This window comes from Mesoplodon mirus, assembly GCF_964341445.2.
Source record: "Mesoplodon mirus genome assembly, chromosome: X".
NCBI classification, from domain to species: Eukaryota; Metazoa; Chordata; class Mammalia; order Artiodactyla; family Ziphiidae; genus Mesoplodon; species Mesoplodon mirus.
The window spans coordinates 93,290,502-93,310,087 of record NC_138981.1 but is presented as its reverse complement, the minus strand read 5'-3'; the positions used below and the strand labels follow the sequence as shown (position 1 = coordinate 93,310,087).

At 46.0% G+C, this 19,586-nt stretch overlaps 2 protein-coding genes across 4 annotated transcripts in view; one reads left to right on the top strand and one right to left on the bottom strand.

The window, feature by feature from the left end:
- Positions 1 to 9,028, top strand: part of COL4A6 (collagen type IV alpha 6 chain) — a gene marked incomplete at its 5' end in the record, with an annotated part of 287,166 nt that extends 278,138 nt beyond the window's left edge. The window contains 8 exons of the mRNA XM_082609313.1: positions 2,809 to 2,925; positions 3,256 to 3,417; positions 3,606 to 3,704; positions 4,964 to 5,110; positions 5,852 to 5,968; positions 6,556 to 6,747; positions 7,455 to 7,741; positions 8,692 to 9,028. Of these exons, the coding sequence (XP_082465439.1) occupies positions 2,809 to 2,925; positions 3,256 to 3,417; positions 3,606 to 3,704; positions 4,964 to 5,110; positions 5,852 to 5,968; positions 6,556 to 6,747; positions 7,455 to 7,741; positions 8,692 to 8,952 (1,382 nt within the window). The 3' untranslated portion in view covers positions 8,953 to 9,028. The remainder of the gene's footprint in view (positions 1 to 2,808; positions 2,926 to 3,255; positions 3,418 to 3,605; positions 3,705 to 4,963; positions 5,111 to 5,851; positions 5,969 to 6,555; positions 6,748 to 7,454; positions 7,742 to 8,691) is intronic.
- A 1,378-nt stretch (positions 9,029 to 10,406) lies between these two features.
- ATG4A (autophagy related 4A cysteine peptidase) overlaps positions 10,407 to 19,586 on the bottom strand; it is a 71,394-nt gene continuing 62,214 nt past the window's right edge. For 2 of the 3 annotated variants that reach the window (XM_082608946.1, XM_082608947.1), the window contains one exon: positions 11,903 to 12,441. In XM_082608946.1, the coding sequence (XP_082465072.1) occupies positions 12,371 to 12,441 (71 nt within the window). In that variant the 3' untranslated portion in view covers positions 11,903 to 12,370. Of the gene's footprint in view, positions 10,442 to 10,754; positions 12,442 to 19,586 lie in introns of those variants that run through there. The other variant, XR_014292409.1, reaches the window with a different exon arrangement.

The following is a 19,586-nucleotide window of genomic DNA, read 5'->3' as shown; positions in this document are numbered from 1 at the left end:
AACAGTTCATGCAGCTCAATATTAAAAAAACAAACAACCCAATCCAATAATGGGCAGATGACCTAAATAGACATTTCTCCAAAGAAGACATACAGATGGCCAAGAAACACATGAAAAGCTGCTCAACATCACTAATTATTAGAGAAATGCAAATCAACACTACAGTGAGGTATCACCTCACACCAGTTAGAATGGGCATCATCAGAAAATCTACCATCAACAAATGCTGGAGAGGGTGTGGAGAAAAGGGAACCCTCTTGCACTGTTGGTGGGAATGTAAATTAGTACAGTCACTATGGAGAACAGTATGGAGGTTCCTTAAAAAAACTAAAAATAGAATTACCATATGATCCAGCAATCCCACTACTGGGCATATACCCAGAGAAACCATAATTCAGAAAGGCACATGCACCCCAATGTTCATTGCAGCACTGTTTGCATTAGCCAGGTCATGGAAGCAACCTAAATGCCCATCGACAGACGAATGGTAAAGAAGGTGTGGTACATGTATACAATGGAATATTACTCAGCCATAAAAAGAAACGATATTGGGTCATTTGTTGAGACGTGGATGGATCTAGAGACTGTCATACAGAGTGAAGTAAGTCAGAAAGAGAAAAACAAATATCATATATTAATGCATATATGTGGAATCTAGAAAAATGGTACGGATGAACCGGTCTGCAGGGCAGAAATTGAGACAGAGATGCAGAGAAGAAACGTATGAACACCAAGGGGGGAAAGCGGCGGAGGGGTGGGGGTTGGTGGTGTGATGAATTGGGAGGTTGGGATTGACATGTATACACTGATGTGTATAAAATTGATGACTAATAAGAATCTGCCGTGTAAAAAAATAAAATAAAATTCAAAAATTTTAAAAAAATGTCTCATTTTTAAAGAAGTACTTTGGCTTTTTTTTTTTTACTACTTGATGTCAGTAGTACCTTTATTGCAGGTTTAATGATATATTGATGTAATTATAAAATCAAGAAACAGGTGAAAAGAGAAGGAGGCTCCAAATATTGCCATGGAAACAGACATTTTTACAATCCATGTGCTGTCCACACTTACTCTACTATATGTGGTGTCTTGTTTATTGGTTTTGCATAATTTCAGCACATATATATGTATAGATATATGAAGTTATATTTTCAGGACAAAAATACAATATGTCTTTCCTTTCAGATTTTTACCTTTGTGAAGAAGAAAAATACTTCAACGATTCAATAAGACCTAACTGACAATGCTAAAAGTAGCACCAAGTGGTTTTGTAACTAGTTTTGCTTTTTGTTTTTCCTTTGTTTCTTTTCCAGACTTCTAGTAAATAGAAACTTTTCTTTAAATTTATTTTTCCTCCTTTATATTTCCTCAGTATTCAATTAATCAATGAGCTGCTAAAGACACCCAAGTTAACCAATCTGCCATCTTTCTTTACAAATTATGATGGATTTAGTATTTCTTAGCGAAATATGAGAAATTCACCATTAATATTTTCAGCTTCTCTTGTCAGAAAAATAAAATTCAACATCATATTTTGGGATTTTCTTGTCACAAACAAGAATCTCAACCACCAAAACAGTTTGTCAACCAATTCGAATCTATTCCTCTTCATTTGACTATCTTTTAGAATATACCAAAGTAATAAGTACATTTCTTCCATGTTCCAAGAATAAAATAGATTTCTACATTTGTATACATGGCTTTGATGTGTTTTCCCAGCAAGATTCCCATCTATGTTTTCAATGTATGCATATTGTATAAATCTACTATAATCGGTTGAAATTTTTGGTTTTGAACATATTATAATAGAAATCATTCCACAAACAGAAAACATGTAAAGCAGTATTAAACTTTGAGAAAACGAGTATTATGTATGTACTCCAGTAAATGGCTATTCTCTTTGGCCAAACAGGGAGAAGGAATTCAGGCAATTCAGCAAGCATTCAGCTAATATCATGAGTTACCTATAAAACTGTTTTCCAGCTTACCTGGAAGACCCAGTAGTTAGCTGTAGAAAACACCGGGGGTCATAGCACCCTTGCCACCTCCATTCTGCTCGAGTGGGTGAGTGGGTGTCTGTTCTGACTGGCTGGGGCCTGTGCCCCACCTCGATCTGTGACCTCCTTGGAGTAGCAGCAGACAGGACTGGCTAACTTGATGAAATGTTGTGCAACAGGGACAGTAGGTTTAAAAAACACTGTAGGATGGGCTTCCCTGGTGGCGCAGTGGTTAGGAGTCCACCTGCCGATGCAGGGGACGCGGGTTCGTGCCCCGGTCCGGGAAGATCCCACGTGCCGCAGAGCGGCTGGGCCCATGAGCCATGGCCGCTGAGCCTGCGCGTCCGGAGCCTGTGCTCCGCAACGGGAGAGGCCACAGCAGTGAGAGGCCCACGTACCACAGAAAAAAAAAAACAAAAACAAAAACAAAAACAAAAAAAAACACTGTAGGAAACTTCGATTCCAGGTGCTGCAGTCATACCTTCTTTTCTTCCTGATTTAGGGAAAATCTGTTTAAAGTATTCCCATTACCAGCGAGGTTGGGGAGCTAGAACTTTCTGAAGCTCTGTCCATCCCAATTCAATGCAGGGCCTGCTGCGAGCGAGGAGTCTCTGAGCCGCTGTCAGCTGCGCTGAGCCGATGGCTGCCAACCGAGGAGAAAGGGAGAAGAGCCCTCTGCTGGCCTCGGCTGGTCTGGCTCCTACTTTAAGGGCTTCCATTTTCTTGTGTGAACTTCCATTTTCTCTGAGAGAGCCTGGCCCTCTCTTAGGCACACAAAGCCCCTGCAGCCCCCTTTATTTATTCTTTGCAGGTTTCCCAGGTCTCCAGGGCCCCGCTGGTCTCCCTGGCGCCCCAGGCCTCTCCTTGCCCTCAGTCATAGCAGGACAGCCTGGCGACCCCGGGCGACCAGGCCTAGATGGAGAACAAGGTAAAGCCAGGAAGCCCAAAGAGGGCTGGCCATCACCTTTTGTCTGGAGTTTGGGGAGGGCCTGTCTACAGTCCAGCCCCATCCCCACTGCTGGATGTGCATGGGCCTGTGAGGCCTCACGTCCCTCCTCCCGCAGGGACACAGGGGGTTGGAATGGGCTGCATTTTACTAAAAGGGTTTGGGAAGGTCTGGGCACTGGGGCCCCACAGAAGGCAAGGGAACATTATCTGCCCTGGGAATAGCCTTTGGCTTCCTATCAGCCCCGAGGCTTTCAGCAATGGCCGCTTCCTCTTCCCTCTGCCCTCATCCCTCTTCTGATCTTATCCCTAGGCCGCCCAGGCCCCCCGGGGCCCCCAGGCCCCCCTGGGCCATCCTCGGATCAAGGCGACCCGGGAGATCCTGGCTTCCCTGGAATTCCTGGCCCTCAAGGGCCCAAGGGAGACCAAGGAATTCCAGGTTTCTCTGGCCTCCCTGGAGAGCTAGGACTGAAAGGTATGACTGCGTGGCTGCCTACTGGGTCCTTTCCCACTCCACTGTCAGAGATGGCCCCTTCCTGCAGCCCTGTGAAGAGAGACCGTCTGATGATGCTTTTCCTGTCCTCGCCTCTGCTTAGTCTCAACCCCACCACCACCAGCACCACCGTGCCAGGCCCTGACTTGCTTTCCTTTGGACTTTGCCAGGCACGAGAGGTGAGCCTGGCTTCATGGGGACTCCAGGCAAAGTTGGGCCACCTGGAGACCCAGGACTTCCGGGGATGAAGGGGAAGGCAGGGCCAAGAGGTGAGTTGAGAGCATGTGCCGGGCTGATCCTGAGCTCAGGGGAGGGGTTGGGGCATATCATTCCTTCAGGAGTCACTGCTAAGCATGCCAAGAAAGCCTGGATGGCTGAAGCAGCTGGATAAAGCTCCTCCAGGGAGGGAGTTTCTCCACCTTGGAGATACCTCTGCCTCCATCAGCTCCCAGGACTGAAGGCCATTGCCGCTTTGCCACCACGGATCTTGCCACTGACCTCCCCTCTCTGCATTGTTTCTGCATTTGCGGTCACTGCGTTTGCACTCAGATCACCACTCACCCATTTGCTGAATCCAGAAATGAAGAACCATCCTTTCTGTCCTTTATCACCACTCCCCTCACACACATATCCAATCCATTAGCAAGCCCTGAGGGCTGTGTCTCCTATAAACGTGCCTTGCATCTGCCCCCCTCTCATCACCTCCACCTCTACCACTGAGGTCCAAGCCACCAACATTTCTCACGTGGATCACTGCAGTGACTGCTAACTGGTCTCCCTGCTTCCGTTATTCACCTCCCCCAACAATCATTTCTCTAGACAGTGGTCAGAGAGGTCTTGTAAAAACAGAAATCATTCATGGGCGTCCCATGGCATAAGAATTAACTATGGCCATGAAGCCCTCTGTGATGCCTCCCTCTCCATCCTCATTACCAGGCCTTCCCCTTTGCTGTTCACTGTGCTTTTGTCACACTAGCCTCTTTCAGTTATCCAGAAACACCACACCTTGGCTGGCCGCAGGGCCTTTGCACATGCTAGTTCTACTTCTGGAACACTGTCCCCCATCCCCCAGCTTGTTCTAATGCTTTAATGGTCTCAGCCTAAGTGTCACTCCTTGTAAGAGGCCACTTATAACTCTCTCTAAAGCAGGTTCTCCACCCCATAGCCCTCTCTGCTCCCTCCCACTGTCCATGCACTGTCCATTTCCTTTGTAGCACTTCTTACAATTTGCAGTAAGATTAATGGCTTTCGTCAGGTTATGCATTTTTCATCTTTATCACCAGACCATCGTCTCATAAAGGTCTTACTCACTGCTCTATCCCCTGATCTACCAGGCTCTGGCACATAGTAGGCACTCAAATACTTTTTCAATGAATTAATAAGCAAATTGGCTTGTTTGGCTTCTATCAGTAAGCCAGCTGGCTGGGTTTGGGGTCTCGGCTGTGATGCCAGCTGAACCTCCGGGAGCCCACCCTGGCCACCTCCTCTGCCTCCGCTTGACATTTCCGTTTCTCCCACGTGCCCACAGGCTTATCTGGCCCCCGAGGTGCTCCTGGACAAACACCAATTGCAGAAGCCATCCAGGCTCCTCCTGGATCCATGGGTCTAACAGGCATCGATGGCATCCCTGGCCTCATGGGGGACCCTGGGGTCCAAGGCCCTGGAGGCCTACAAGGTGAGGAGGGCGCCAGAGAAAGGGGACTTTGTGGGGAGCTGAGACGGCTTTGGCTGGGAGGCTGAAGCAACTGGCTGGGAACCCCGGCTCCAAGGGGGCACCTTGATCGAGCGTTTCCTCAGCTCCTTCACAAAGCTTCCAAGCTTCTCGCCAGGAAGGAGGGGACCAGCAGGTCCAGCAGTTGTACTTGGCTTCAGAGAACGAAGCACACAGAACGAAGTGCTCTGTGTGGGCAGAGCACAGCAGCTAATCCAGACAGCTCGTCCCTCGCTAACGTGCTGCTGCGGGAAGGAGGGAGCGTGGTGGGGGGACAGAGAGCAACGGAGAAAGCCCAGGGCTGGGGGACGGAAAACCCGGCTTCCAATCCCAGTTTTGCCCCAGCTGGAGTAAGCTAGCAGTCTCTCTGGACCTCGGTGTCCTCATTTCTGACATGGGACCCCAGCAGTTGCCTTGCGTCCTCCCTAGCATTGCTGGGAAGATGAGAGGAAGGGAGGGGGACATGGGTGTGAAGGAGCTCAGAAGGGCTGAATTCAGAGTGGGGCCCCAGGGCTGAGCTGCCCGGACGTGAACTAAGGACTAGCCCAGGAGGCTCAGTCCTGAGCTCAGTGCACTCCAGGGTGATGGCCAGTTCGCCCTCTCCTGGTGAGTCCTGGGCATGACACACGAGTCCCCTTTCTCCAGGGAAGGCTCCTCCAGACACTGCACATTGAGTACCCCGCTGTGGGCCTTCTCTCCTGGCAGGCTTCAAAGGCTTACCTGGCATCCCCGGCAAAGATGGCCCCAGTGGACGCCCTGGCCCACCTGGGGCTCTTGGTGATCCTGGTCTCCCTGGACTGCAAGGCCCTCCAGGATTTGAAGGTCTGGCAATGTTGGCACTAGGGGGCAGGGGGCTTCTGTAAGGGTTTGAGGCTTGAGGGTGAGTCAAAATCTCGAATCGTGGAATTAGGAAACTGGGCAGTAAAGCTTGACACTACTAGCAGGCTGGAAAACTGGGCTCGAATCCGTTCACTCCATTCTAGGCCTGTGAAGGATTAGAGCCCTACATTTCAGAAGGCAAAGGACTGTTCCACATAGTTCTCTGGGTTCTCTTCCAGCTCTTAAGAGCTATAACTCTATACTATAGTGTGGCCCCCTGCCCTGCACACCCCCTCTTCTACCCAGGGATTCTGACGTGGATGGGAGGGGGGTGGTTCAAGGGAGAAGAGAATCTGAGATAAGATATGGCTGTTCTACTACTTACCTTCCATTTTATATCAGAGATGGCAAATCAGTTGTCCTGAGTAGAGAACAGTCCTGAAGCTCGCTGGGAAAGTGCCGCGATTGTTAGCCACGTCTGCCACGGGCAGGAGAGGAGGGTGTGATTTTTGCCTCGCTAACCCCAGCTCTGCTTTTGCACTGCCTCTGATTCAGCGGGTCCTTGGTTATCTCTGCTCTCTCCATCTCAGGAGCTCCAGGGAAGCCGGGCCCCTTTGGGAGGGCTGGAATGCCTGGGCAGAGCGTGAGAGTGGGCTACACCTTGGTGAAGCACAGCCAGTCGGAACAGGTGCCCCTGTGCCCCGTCGGGATGAGCCAGCTGTGGGTGGGTTATAGCCTGCTGTTCGTGGAGGGGCAGGAGAAAGCCCACAACCAGGACCTGGGTAGGTACCAGCTCGCACATCCAGCCCTGGTTCTCTGTCCCCACAAGGACCAGGAGCCACACTCCTCGCCCCTCCCAACCCTTGGTGGGCCCATATCGCGTAGTGGGTTACAAGCACCAGCTCTGGAGTCAGGCAGATATGGGTTCAAACCCCAGCTGTGACGCTCACTCTGGACACGTTATTCAGCCTGTCTAAGCGTCCGCCTCCTTCTCAGTGGAACAAGCCTAATTCTAGTACTTGTCCCATAGGGTAGACTAAGGATTACAGGAATCACCCATGTAAAATGCTTAGAACAATGTTTGACACGTATTAAGCATCCATTAAACGTTAGCGATTAGTAGTAGTAATAATAATATGACCTGCCGGCATACCCAAGAATTAATTGAATTGTCTTCAAGTGTGTGTTTCAGAGAAACGCAGGCTCACTCTACTAAATGCTGATTTGACAAAGCGGACTAATTAGGGAGTCATCATTCAGTTTCTAAAAAGATTCTTTTCATTATCAAACTTCCCCGGTACCTAGAAAATAGACTTCAGTGTGTGTACAGTGGTCCGGGATAGGAAGGAAAGGCGTCCCTGCTCTGCTACAAGCAGTTGGATATGAACCCAAACCACCATCTAGTCCAGTCGTAGTGGCTCCAGGGACAATCGCAGCCCTGCCCCTCAGCCAGAACTTACCTGCCCCTGCCCACCTTCTCTCCTTGCAGGGTTTGCTGGCTCCTGCCTGCCCCGCTTCAGCACCATGCCCTTCATCTACTGCAACATCAACGAAGTGTGCCACTATGCCCGACGCAACGATAAATCCTACTGGCTCTCCACCACCGCGCCCATCCCCATGATGCCCGTCGGCCAGACGCAGATTCCCCAGTACATCAGCCGCTGCTCTGTGTGTGAGGCGCCCTCACAAGCCATTGCTGTGCACAGCCAGGACATCACCATCCCGCAGTGCCCCATGGGCTGGCGCAGCCTCTGGATTGGGTACTCCTTCCTCATGGTAAGGTCCCACACCACCCTCTCCACCAGGATGAGGGCCGAGGGCAGGGAGCGCTGGGAGGGAAATTCTGAAATCAAGTGCTGAGGGAGCCCTGTGACTCGAGGGCCGGGACGTTAGGCCAAATACGAGGCCTACTTGTTCTCGGCAGGTAACAAACACTAAATGGCACCCTAAAGGGTATGGTACAGATTGCAGTAAAAGTTCCAGTGAAGGGGCTTCCCTGGTGGCACAGTGGTTGAGAGTCCGCCTGCTGATGCAGGGGACACAGGTTTGTGCCCCTGTCTGGGAAGATCCCACATTCTGTGGAGCGGCTAGGCCTGTGAGCCATGGCCGCTGAGCCTGTGTGTCCAGAGCCTGTGCTATGCAAGGGGAGAGGCCACAACAGTGAGAGGCCCATGTACCGCAAAAAAAAAAAAAAAAAAAAAAAAGTTCCAGTGAAGGTGACTTCAGAGCCAGAGCTATGAATAGTTCCGCTGCGGGGAAGGGCCCATGGTCTAACGACCTTGAGGACTATTCCGTGCTCTCTCCCTTCTCTGGAGCACACCGCCAAGAGCTTGGGGGCAGACGGAGGGCTCTGAGAAGAACTGCATCCTGAGCCCTGTTGGCAGTTTCCTTAATTCAGCCTTTCTCAGATTTGTCAGTGGAAACGTTCGGGGGGCACCTAACACACCTTGGACGCGGCGGGATGGCAGCAGCTTGGGAAATACTGGCTGGGATGCAGCCGCAGCCCAGGAGCCGTGGGTTAGGAGGGCCCTAGGGAGCTTGGAGGGGGCGCTCCTGGCTCTGAGGCTGAGACAAGGGAGGATGAGTGCCCCCGGTCCTAAAACATAGCTATTGGTCCGCTGGCCAGACGGGGGGGCTGAGCCAAGAGACCAGAGCTGAGAGGCGGAGCAGCGGAGTCCATCACCTCCCAAGGTGACCCGTTCACAGCCACCGCCCATCTGTTTCAGCACACAGCCACCGGCGCTGAGGGCGGGGGCCAGTCCCTGGTCTCCCCTGGCTCTTGCCTAGAGGATTTCCGAGCCACTCCTTTCATCGAGTGCAGTGGTGCCCGGGGCACGTGCCACTACTTTGCCAACAAGTACAGTTTCTGGCTGACGACGGTGGAAGAGAGGGAGCAGTTTGGGGAGGAGCCTGTATCTGAGACGCTGAAAGCCGGGCAGCTCCACACCTGGGTCAGCCGCTGCCAGGTGTGTATGAAAAGGGTGTAGGGTGGCACCTGCCACTCTGCCCCTTGCCCTCCCCTGCCCTGCACAACGGTCACCTCACAAACCTGAACGGTCTGAAGAAGGAAGGCCAAGCCCTTTTGCCCATCTGTCAAGTTGTACATTGGAGTCTCGTTTGGGCTGGACTACTGGACACTGATCACCTCCACCCTCAGGCCCCGTGGGTGAGCCCACCTTGCTGAGATCTGCTGTCCCATTTCGGTGCCACAGTTTGGTTTGGATGTTTGTGTGACTCTTCATGGCTACCTCAGAAAGACCTGTTGGGCCACCACTTTCCTAGAATGCTAGCTTTCCTCACTCTCTTGATCAGAAAGCTCTTCGTGATAGCTAAAGGAGTCATTTCATTATGTCCAGAGGTCACCGCACATCATTTGGCTTAAACTAGAACCCAGTGTTTCCACATGAAAAAATTTTCTCTGGCTCAACATTATGGATGGCTCAGGCCTGCACAGGGCAAGCTCTCAACTCTTCCCGGAGACCCACTGTGTCTAGGCAGGCAGCAGAGCTGGAATGAGGTGACAGCCAGTGTCCCAGGGTGAGCTCTGACTCCCTTGAGAGTGAGCACGACTGGGCCCCAGATTGCTTAGGGACGCTGGAAGACCAGCAGCCGAGAGGTGCTCAGTAACTTCACATGGTCGTAGACAAATCGCTTCTTCCTTGCCGGCTCCCTCCCCAGCCACAGGCAGCAGACTTGGCCTGGTTCAGAGTAGAGCACAGGATGCACCAAATGTGGTCAGACCCATAAAGGGAAATGAGAACTGCAGCCCTTTCTCCTGGGCCGGGGGAGAGGGGTGGACGGGTAAGGAGGTGTGAATTTTGCTTTTGACTCCAGGAACAAAAAGGAAAATCCCTTGTCCCAATTTCTCAGAAGCCCCTGTTTATTCCAAATGCCATTCAGATGTGTGCAGTGTGGCAACTCGACACTGCAGTGTTGGTTCCTTTGCATTTTGAGGCTGTGAGAGACTTTCCATTAAAATGTCCATCCAGTTGCTCTTTCACAGGTAGCCTGTTAAACCATTTTGATATGTTTTTAAAGCCTCATAAAAATCTAGCACAGTCCTCTCTTTAGCAGTTAGCAGACCCAAAGCAAGCCTGAGTAGACTGTAAAGTATATTCTGTTTAGGGGGATTTGTTTTAACCATTTCCTTTCATTATCAGTTTCCCAGAACACTTAGCTATGTTGACATGAGGCAATTCCTTCCAGGTGATTCTGTTTCCTTAAATATTATGTAAACTGTGCCAACAAAAGCATAATCAGTATAATCTGAACTATTGTTACCTTCACCTCCTCAGTAATAAGCATGGTGTCAGCTTTGTACATTGCAAATAAAAGGAATCCAATATGAACGTTTGACTCCTTTGACATTCTTTCTTTGATGAAAACTTTTCTAAAGTCCATCTCACTGAAATTCATAAGCCCCCCTCAGAGCCATGGGAGTTCCTGTCACTGCAAGTCAAGCTATATAACGAAACACTGAGACACGGAAGAATACAATTAAAGTCAAGGGTTGATAATGTCTTCCAACAGGCAACAAATCCACAACATGCTTCAAGCTAAGCCTACAACTGTTTTTAGCCCCATCACATGCTAGAGTTCAAGAAAGGAATTTCCATATTTCTGGGGCCTCAGGATCATTTACAGATAAATCAAAAGTAGAGAAATTTTAAAGTCATTAAAATCAAATCTAAGATATATGTGCATATATTTGTATATGCATAAAATATATCCTCTGGAAGGATAAAGAAGAAATTAATAACAGTGGGAGTGCTCAGGAAAGAGAACTGACCTGTGGAAGGGAGAGACATTTCACTGAATACCATTTTGCACCTTTCGAATTCTGAACCGCTGGAATATATTACCTACTGGAAAAGAAAAAAATGGAATCTAAGGAAACAAGTGTTCAAATATTCCTAAATATACCACACAAAAAAACCCACCTTGGTTTGGTGCTAGCCTTCAAACCGCAGTTGCTGGCCTTCCTGGGGGCTTGGTTGAGCACGGAGGTGAAATGCATAGGTTAAGAAGACAAGGAGAGGAAAAGGGGAAGATACCACTGGGACATGAGGTGCATCCACACAGGAAAGTGGTTAGCAAAGCCAATGTGACGAATACGTGCTTTCAAATTTAGTATGTTGCTTGCTAGTCCTGAAATGGTTTGGAATTGTATTTGATGCACAGATTAATGTCACCACATGAATAATTCTTTCCAGTTATGACTGTCAAGCAAAATGGAGTCAAATTCAAACACAATTTTTAATTTCCCAAACAAAAATCAACAATTTAAGTCAGTGATTAGCAAACTACAGCCTGTGGGCTAAATCCAGCCCTCTGCCTGTTTTTGTAAATAAAGTTTTATTGGATTATGGCCAGGCTTATGTGCATGCACATTGTCTATGGCTGTCCTGGGGTTTCATCAGCAGAGATGAGTAGCTGTGACAGACACTATGTGGTCTTCAGAGCCTAAAACATTTCCTATCTGACCCTTGACAGAAAAAGTTTACAGACCCCTGATTTAAGTGATAATGATTTAAGGACAGGGTGACCATCTGACAAAAGTATCAGTAAAGATGGGGACAGTGACCCATCAAATAGTTAAGGTTCTCTCAAATAGGAAGGAGATCAATAAGTATACATTTGATGTAATGTCTTTGACACACTTTTTGAGATCAATTATAATTTTTTTTTTCTCTATACGGGCCTCTCACTGTTGTGGCCTCTCGTGTTGCGGAGCACAGGCTCCAGATGCGCAGGCTCAGCGGCCATGGCTCACGGGCCCACCTGCTCTGCAGCATGTGGGATCTTCCCGGACCAGAGCACGAACCCGTGTCCCCTGCATCGGCAGGCAGACTCTCAACCACTGCACCACCAGGGAAGCCCCAATTATAATTATTTAAATACATATTCAAATAATTTAACAAGAACTTTTTTTCCCTGATACAATGATTATCACTTTATTATTAGAGCAAGAGAACAGATTGCTTCTTAGTATTTAGCCCAGAGAGGTCAAACCTGAAAGGGTGAAGAAGCACAGGGTAACCATCTCTCATCTGCTGGTGCTGGAAGCAAGGTGGGAGTTTCTGTCTATCTTCCAGACATCCACCTCCTCATTTCAGTAGCTGAAGATTCGCTGTGGCCACGTAAGAAGCTGGGAAGTGCAAGAGACGACTCCTAATCTTTCTGCTCCTAGATTCCATGATTGTTTTAGTTCTTTCTGGGGAAGGGGTATATTGTTCACTTGTTTGTTTTTTTCTGAGAAAAGGTGATTGGCTCAGTCATGATTGCTATCAAGTTTGTATGCTGTTGGCATATCAGGCACTTGCTGACTAGAAAATTTTATGTGATGAGTTCATATTCTTCTGGTGCCAGATGGAAGACAGATCTCCAAGGTGAGTTCCCACTATTCTATATGCTCAGAATCTCGAAATCTTCCTCCAGGTCAAACTCCTCTAGTTGTTCAGTAGAGTCGATGAATTCTATCATCGAAAAGAGGAAGAAAAAAGCTTGACACTTTGGCTCAAGCGGTCAATAAGTTACTCAGTAGTTAAGACCATGCATTTTTAATTGCTTTGCTACAGAAAAGTTTGTGTAGAGGAGACTTATAGGTGGGACCACTGCTGAGTATTAGCAGTTCTCTATCAAGAATCAAAATAGGTTTAAGGGCCAAGATGTGGGCGTAGAAAGACCCTGAGCTCATCTCCTCTCATGAGCACACCAAAATCACAACTATCTGCAGAACAACCATTGATGAAAAAGACTGGAACCTACCAGAAAAGATCTTCTACAACTAAAGTCATAAAGAAGGATCCACAACATGACAGGTAGGAGGGGCAGACTCACGATATAATCAAATCCCATACCGCCAGGGTGGGTGACCCACAAACTGGAGAATAATTATATCACAGAAGTTCTCCCACAGGAGTGAGAGTTCTGAGCCCCACATCAGGCTCCCCAGCCTGGGGGTCTGGCACTGGGGGGGAGGAGCCCCCAGAGCATTTGGCTTTGAAGGCCAGTGGGGCTTTACTGCAGGAACCCCATAGGACTGGGGGAAATACAGACTACACCCTTAAAGGGCGCACACAAAAATCTCATGTGCACTGGGACCCAGGACAAAAGCAGTGATTTGATAGGAGCCTAGGCCAGACCTAGCTGCTGGGCCTAGAGACTCTCCTGGAGAGGCAGGGGGGTGGCTGAAGCTCACCCGGGGGAATACACCCTGGTGGCAGACATACCAGGGACATTCAACTACATGAACACTCCTGGTGGCTGACATGTTGGATCATTAGTGCCAAGACCTGGCCCCACCTGACAGCCTATAGGCTCCAGTGCTGGGACACCTCAGGCCAAACAACCAGTTGGGCAGAGATACAGCCCCACCCATCAGCAGACAGGCTGCCTAAAGAAGTCCTGAGCCCACAGCCTCTAGACAAGCCCCTAGACATGGCCCTGCCCATCTGAGGGCCAAGACCCAGCTCCACCCACCAGTGGGCAGGCCCTGGCCCCTCCCACAAGGAAGCCTGAACAAGACTCTAAAGCAGGCTCACCCACCAGGGGGCAGACACCAGAAGCAAGAAAACTACAATCCCAGAACACAGGCCAGACCCTATCCTGGGACCAGCTGGCGCCTGACCCTGCCAACTAGCAGGCCATTGCAACCTCAGGGACACCCCAGACCCCATACCCAACTGTACCAGAAACAAGCCCCCCCTTACCAGTGATCTGAAATGAGCTCTGGGATCCCTGGGCCCAGGAGCCACACTCCAGGAAACAGCTCTGCCTGCCAGTAATCCAGCACTAACCCCTGCCAGTAGTTGGGCAACAGCCCCAGAGGCTTCGGGACCCTGACTCTGGCCACCAGTGAGCCAGCACTAGCCCCAGGGCCCCCTTGGATTCCACAACCAGCCACCTCATGACCAGGCCCCACTAAACAGCAACCAGCAGCATCTGCACAAGGCAGGACCTGGCAACCAACCAGACTAGAAGCCAACTAAGCCTAGCAGACCACCCACATAGTCAGCCTGCCACAACAGAAGGAACCACACAGCCCTCTTAGGGGGAACACCTAGAGCATATAGCTTGGGTGACAAGAGAGGAGTGCACTGCTGGAACACATAGGATGCCTCCTACAGAGGGCCACTTCTCCAAGGTTGAGAAACGTAACTAACCTACCACAGACATAAAAATACAGATAGCAACTTAGACAAAATGAGGCAGCAGAGGAACAGGTTCCAGACAAAGGAACAAGCTAAAACCCCAGAAAAAGAACTAAGTGAAGTGGAGATAGGCAATCTACCCAAGAAAGAGTTCAGAGTAATGGTCGTAAAGATGATCAAAGAACTCAGGAGGAGAATGGATGCACAGAATGAGAAGCTAGTTTTTAACAAAGAGAAAATACAAAGAACAACCAAACAGAGATGGAGAATACAATAACTGAAATGAAAAATACACTAGAAGGAATCAGTAGTAGACCAAACGATATAGAAGAATGCACCAGTGTGCAGGAAGACAGTAATGGAAACCACTGCAGCTGAACAGAAAAAAAGAGAAAAAGAATGGAAAGAAATGAGGACAGTTTAAGAGATCTCTGGGACAACAACAAGTGCACTAATATTCGCATTACAGGGGTCCCAGAAGGAGAAGAGAGAGAGAAAGGGCCTGAGAAAATATTTGAAGAGATAATAGCTAAAAAATTCCCTAACCTGGGAAAGGAAACAGGCACCCAAGTCCAGGAAGCACAGAGAGTCCCATATAGGAGGAACACACCAAGACACACTGTAATCAAACTTACAAAAATTAAAGATAAAGAGAGAATACTAAAAGCAGCAAGAGAAAAGCAACAAATAATATACAAGGGAACTCCCATAAGGCTATCAGCTGATTTTTCAGCAGAAACTCTGCAGGCCAGAAGGGAGTGGCACAATATATTTAAAGTGATGAAAGGGAAGAATCTACAACCAAGATTACTCTACCCGTCAAGGATCTCATTCAGATTCGATGGAGAAATCAAAAGCTTTACAGACAAGCAAAAGCTAAACGAATTCAGCACCACCAAACCAGCTTTACAATAAGTGTTAAAGGAACTTCTCTGGGTGAAAAAGAAAAGGCCACAACCAGAAACAAGAAAATTATATAATGAAAAAGCTCACCAGTAAAGGCAAATAAAGGTAGTATATCATACACAGACAAAACTAGTAGGGAGGTTAAAAGACAAAACTTGTAAAGTCACCTGTGTCCACAATAAGCAGTTAAAGGATACAGAAAACAATCAGATGTAAAATATGATATCAAAAACTGTAATCGTGAGCAGAGGAGAGTACAAATACAGGGTATTTAAAATCCACTTGAAATTAAGAGATCAGCAACTTTAACAATCACATTTATATACAGACTGTTATACAAAAACCTCATAGTAACTGCAAACCAAAAACCTATAATAGATATACACACACAAAAGAAAAAGGAATCCAAACATAACACTAAAGGTAGTTATCAAATCACAAGAGAACAAAAGAAGAAAAGGGAAAAAAAGACCTACAAAAACAAATCCAGGGCCTCCCTGGTGGCGCAGTGGTTGAGAGTCCGCCTGCCGATGCAGGGGATACGGGTTCGTGCCCCGGTCTGGGAGGATCCCATGTGCCGCGGAGCGGCTGGGCCCGTGAGCCATGGCCGCTGGGCCTGCGCATCCGGAGCCTGTGCTCCACAACGGGAGAGGCCACAGCAGTGAGAGGCCCGCATACCGCAAAAAAAAAAAAAAAAAACAAATCCAAAACAATTAACAAAATGGCAATAAGAACATCCATATCTATAATTACCTTAAATGTAAATGGATTAAATGCTCCAACCAAAAGACATAGACTGGCTGAATGGATACAAAAATAAGACCTGTATATATGCTCCCTACAAGAGACTCACTTCAGATCTAAAGACACATACAGACTGAAGGTAAGGGGATAGAAAAAGGTATTCCACGCAAATGGAAATCAAAAGAAAGCCAAAGTAGCAATACTCATATCATACAAAATAGACTTTAAAATAAAGACTGTTACAGGAGACAAAGAAGGACACCACATAATGATCAAGGGATCAATCCAAGAAGAGGATATAACAATTGTAAATATATATGCACCCAACATAGGAGCACCTCAATATACAAGGTAAATATTAACAGACATAAAAGGAGAAATTGACAGTAGCACAATAATAGTAGGGGACTTTAACACCCCACTCACATCAATGGATGGATCATCCAGACAGAATATCAATAAGGAAACACAGGTCTTAAATAACACATTAGACCAAATGAACTTGATACTCTACAAGAGCATTCCATCCGAAAGCGGCAGAATACACATTATTTTCAAGTGCACATGCAACATTCTCCAGGATAGATTACATGCCAGGCCATAAAACAAGCCTTGGTAAATTTAAGAAAATTGAAATCATATCAAGCATCTTTTCCAACCACAGCACTATGAGATTAGGAATCAACTACAAAAAAAAAAAACTGCAAGAAACACAAACATGTGGACGCTAAACAATATGCTACTAAACAACCAATGGATCATTGAAGAAATCAAAGATGAAATTAAAATATACCTAGAGACAAATGAAAATGAAAACATGATGATCCAAAACCTATGGGACAAGGGGGCTTCCCTGGTGGCGCAGTGGTTGAGAGTCCGCCTGCCAGTGCAGGGGACATGGGTTCGTGCCCCGGTCCGGGAAGATCCCACATGCCGTAGAGCAGCTGGGTCCATACCGCAAAAAAAAAAAAAAAAAAAAAAAAAAAACCTATGGGACGCAGCAAAAGCAGTTCTAAGAGGGAAGTTTATAGCGATAGAAGCTTACCTCAGGAAAAAAGAAAAATCTCAAACAACCTAACCTGACACCTAAAACAGGTTAGAGAAAGAAGAACAAAGAAAACCCCAAGTTAGTAGAAGGAAAGAAATCATTAAGATCAGAGCAGAAATAAAATAGAGACTAAAAAAACAATAGAAATGAATGAAACTAAGAGCTGGTTCTTTGAAAAACAAAATTGATAAACCTTTAGCCAAATTCATCAAGAAAAAAAGGGAGAGGGCCCAAATCAATAAAATCAGAAGTGAAAAAAGAGAAGCTAAAACCAATACCACAGAAATATGAAAGATCATAAGAAACTACTATGAGCAACTATATGGCAATAAAATGAACAGCCTAGAAGAAATGGAAAAATTCTTAGAAAGGTACTATCTCCCAAGACTGAACCAGGAAGAAATAGAAGCTATGAATAGACCAATTACCAGTACTGAAATTGAATCAGTAATTTAAAAACTCCCCACAAACAAAAGACCAGGACCAGATGACATCACAGATGAATTCTACCCAACATTTAGACAAGAGTTAACAGTTATCCTTCTCAAACTATTCCAAAAAGTGCAGAGGAAGGAATACTTCCAATCTCATTCCATGAGGCCACTATCATCCAGATACCAAAACAAAACAAAGATATCTCAAAAAATAAGAAAATTACAGGTCAATATCACTGATGAACACAGATGCAAAAATCCTCAACAAAATATTAGCCAACTGACTCCAACAATATATTATAAGGATCACACACCATGATCAAGTGGGATTTATCCCAGGGATGCAAGGATTTTTCAATATCTGCAAATCAATGTGATACACCACATTAACAAATTGAAGAATAAAAACCATAAGATCATCTCAATAGATACAGAAAAAGCTTTTGATTAAAGTCAACATCAATTTATGATAAAAACTCTCCAGAAAGTGGGCATAGAAGAAACATACCTTAACATAGTAAAGCCCATATATGACAAACTCACAGCTAAACATCTTACTCAACGGTAAGAAGCTGAAAGCATTCCCTCTAATATCAGGAACAAGACAAGGATGTCCACTCTCTCCACTTTTACTCAACATAGTTTTGGAAATCCAAGCCACAGCAATCAGAGAAGAAAAAGAAATAAAAGGAATCCAAATTGGAAAGAAAGAAGTAAAACGGTCACTGCTTGCAGATGACACAATATTATACATAGAAAATACTAAAGATGCCACCAGAAAACTACTAAAGCTCATCAATGAATATGGTAAAGTTGCAGGGTACAAGATTAATATACAGAAATCTGTTGCATTTCTATACACTAACAATGAACTATCAGAAAGAGAAATTAAGGAAACAATCCCACTTACTATCACATCAAAAAGAATAAAATACCTAGGAATAAACCTACCTAAGGAGGCAAAAGACCTGTACTCCAAAAACTGTAAGACACTGATGAAAGAAACTGAAGATAACACAAACAGATGGAAAGATATACCATGTTCTTGGATTGGAAGAATTAATATTGTTAAAGAGACCATACTACCCAAGGCAATCTACAGATTCAATGCAATCGCTATCAAATTACCAATGGCATTTTTCACAAAACTAGAACAAACATTTTTACAATTTGTATGGAAACACAAAAGACTACAAATAGCCAAAGCAATCTTGAGAAAGAAAAACAAATCTGGAGGAATCAGGCTCCCTGACTTCAGACTATACTACAAAGCTACAGTCATCAAAACAGCATGGTACTGGCACAAAAACAGATGCATAGATCAATGGAACTGGATAGAAAGCCCAGAAATAAACCCATGCACTTATGATCAATTAATCTATGACAAAGCAGGCAAGAATATACAATGGAGAAAAGACAGTCTCTTCAATAAAAGGTGTTGGGAAAATTGGACAGCTACATGTAAAAGAATGAAATAAGAATATTCTCTAATACCATATCCAAAAATCAACTCAAAATGGATTAAAGACCTAAATGTAAGACCAGATACTATAAAACTCCCAGCGGAAAACATTGGCAGAATACTCTTTGACATAAATTGCAGCAATATTTTTTTGGATCCATCTCCTAGAGTAATGGAAACAAAAGCAAAAATAAACAAATGGACCCTAATTAAACTTGAAAACATTTGCACAGCAAAGGAAATCATAAAAAAAATGAAAAGACAGCCTATGGACTGGGAGAAAATATTATCAAATGATGTGACTGACAAGGGATTAATTTTCAAATACACAAACAGCTCATACAGCTCAATAGCAAAAAAACAAACAACCCAATCAAAAAATAGGCAGAAGACCTAAATAGACATTTCTCCAAAGAAGACATACAAATGGCCAACAGGCCCATGAAAAGATGCTCAACATCACTAATTATTAGAGAAATGCAAATCAAAACTACAATGATGTATCACCTCACACCAGTTAGAATGGGCATCATCAAAAAGTCTATGAATAATAAATGCTGGAGAGGGTGTGGAGAAAAGGGAACCCTCTTACACTGTTGCTGGGAATGTAAATTGGTGTGGCCACTATGGAGAACAGTATGGAGGCTCCTTAAAAAACTAAAAGTAGAGTTACCATACGATCCAGCAATTCCACTCCTGGGCATATATCCTGAAAAGATGGAAACTCTAATTTGAAAAGATACATGTACCCCAATGTTCATGGCAGCACTATTTACAACAGCCAAGACATGGAAGCAACCTAAATGCCCATCTACAGGTGAATGGGTAAAGAAGATGTGAGATACACACACACACACACACACACACACACACA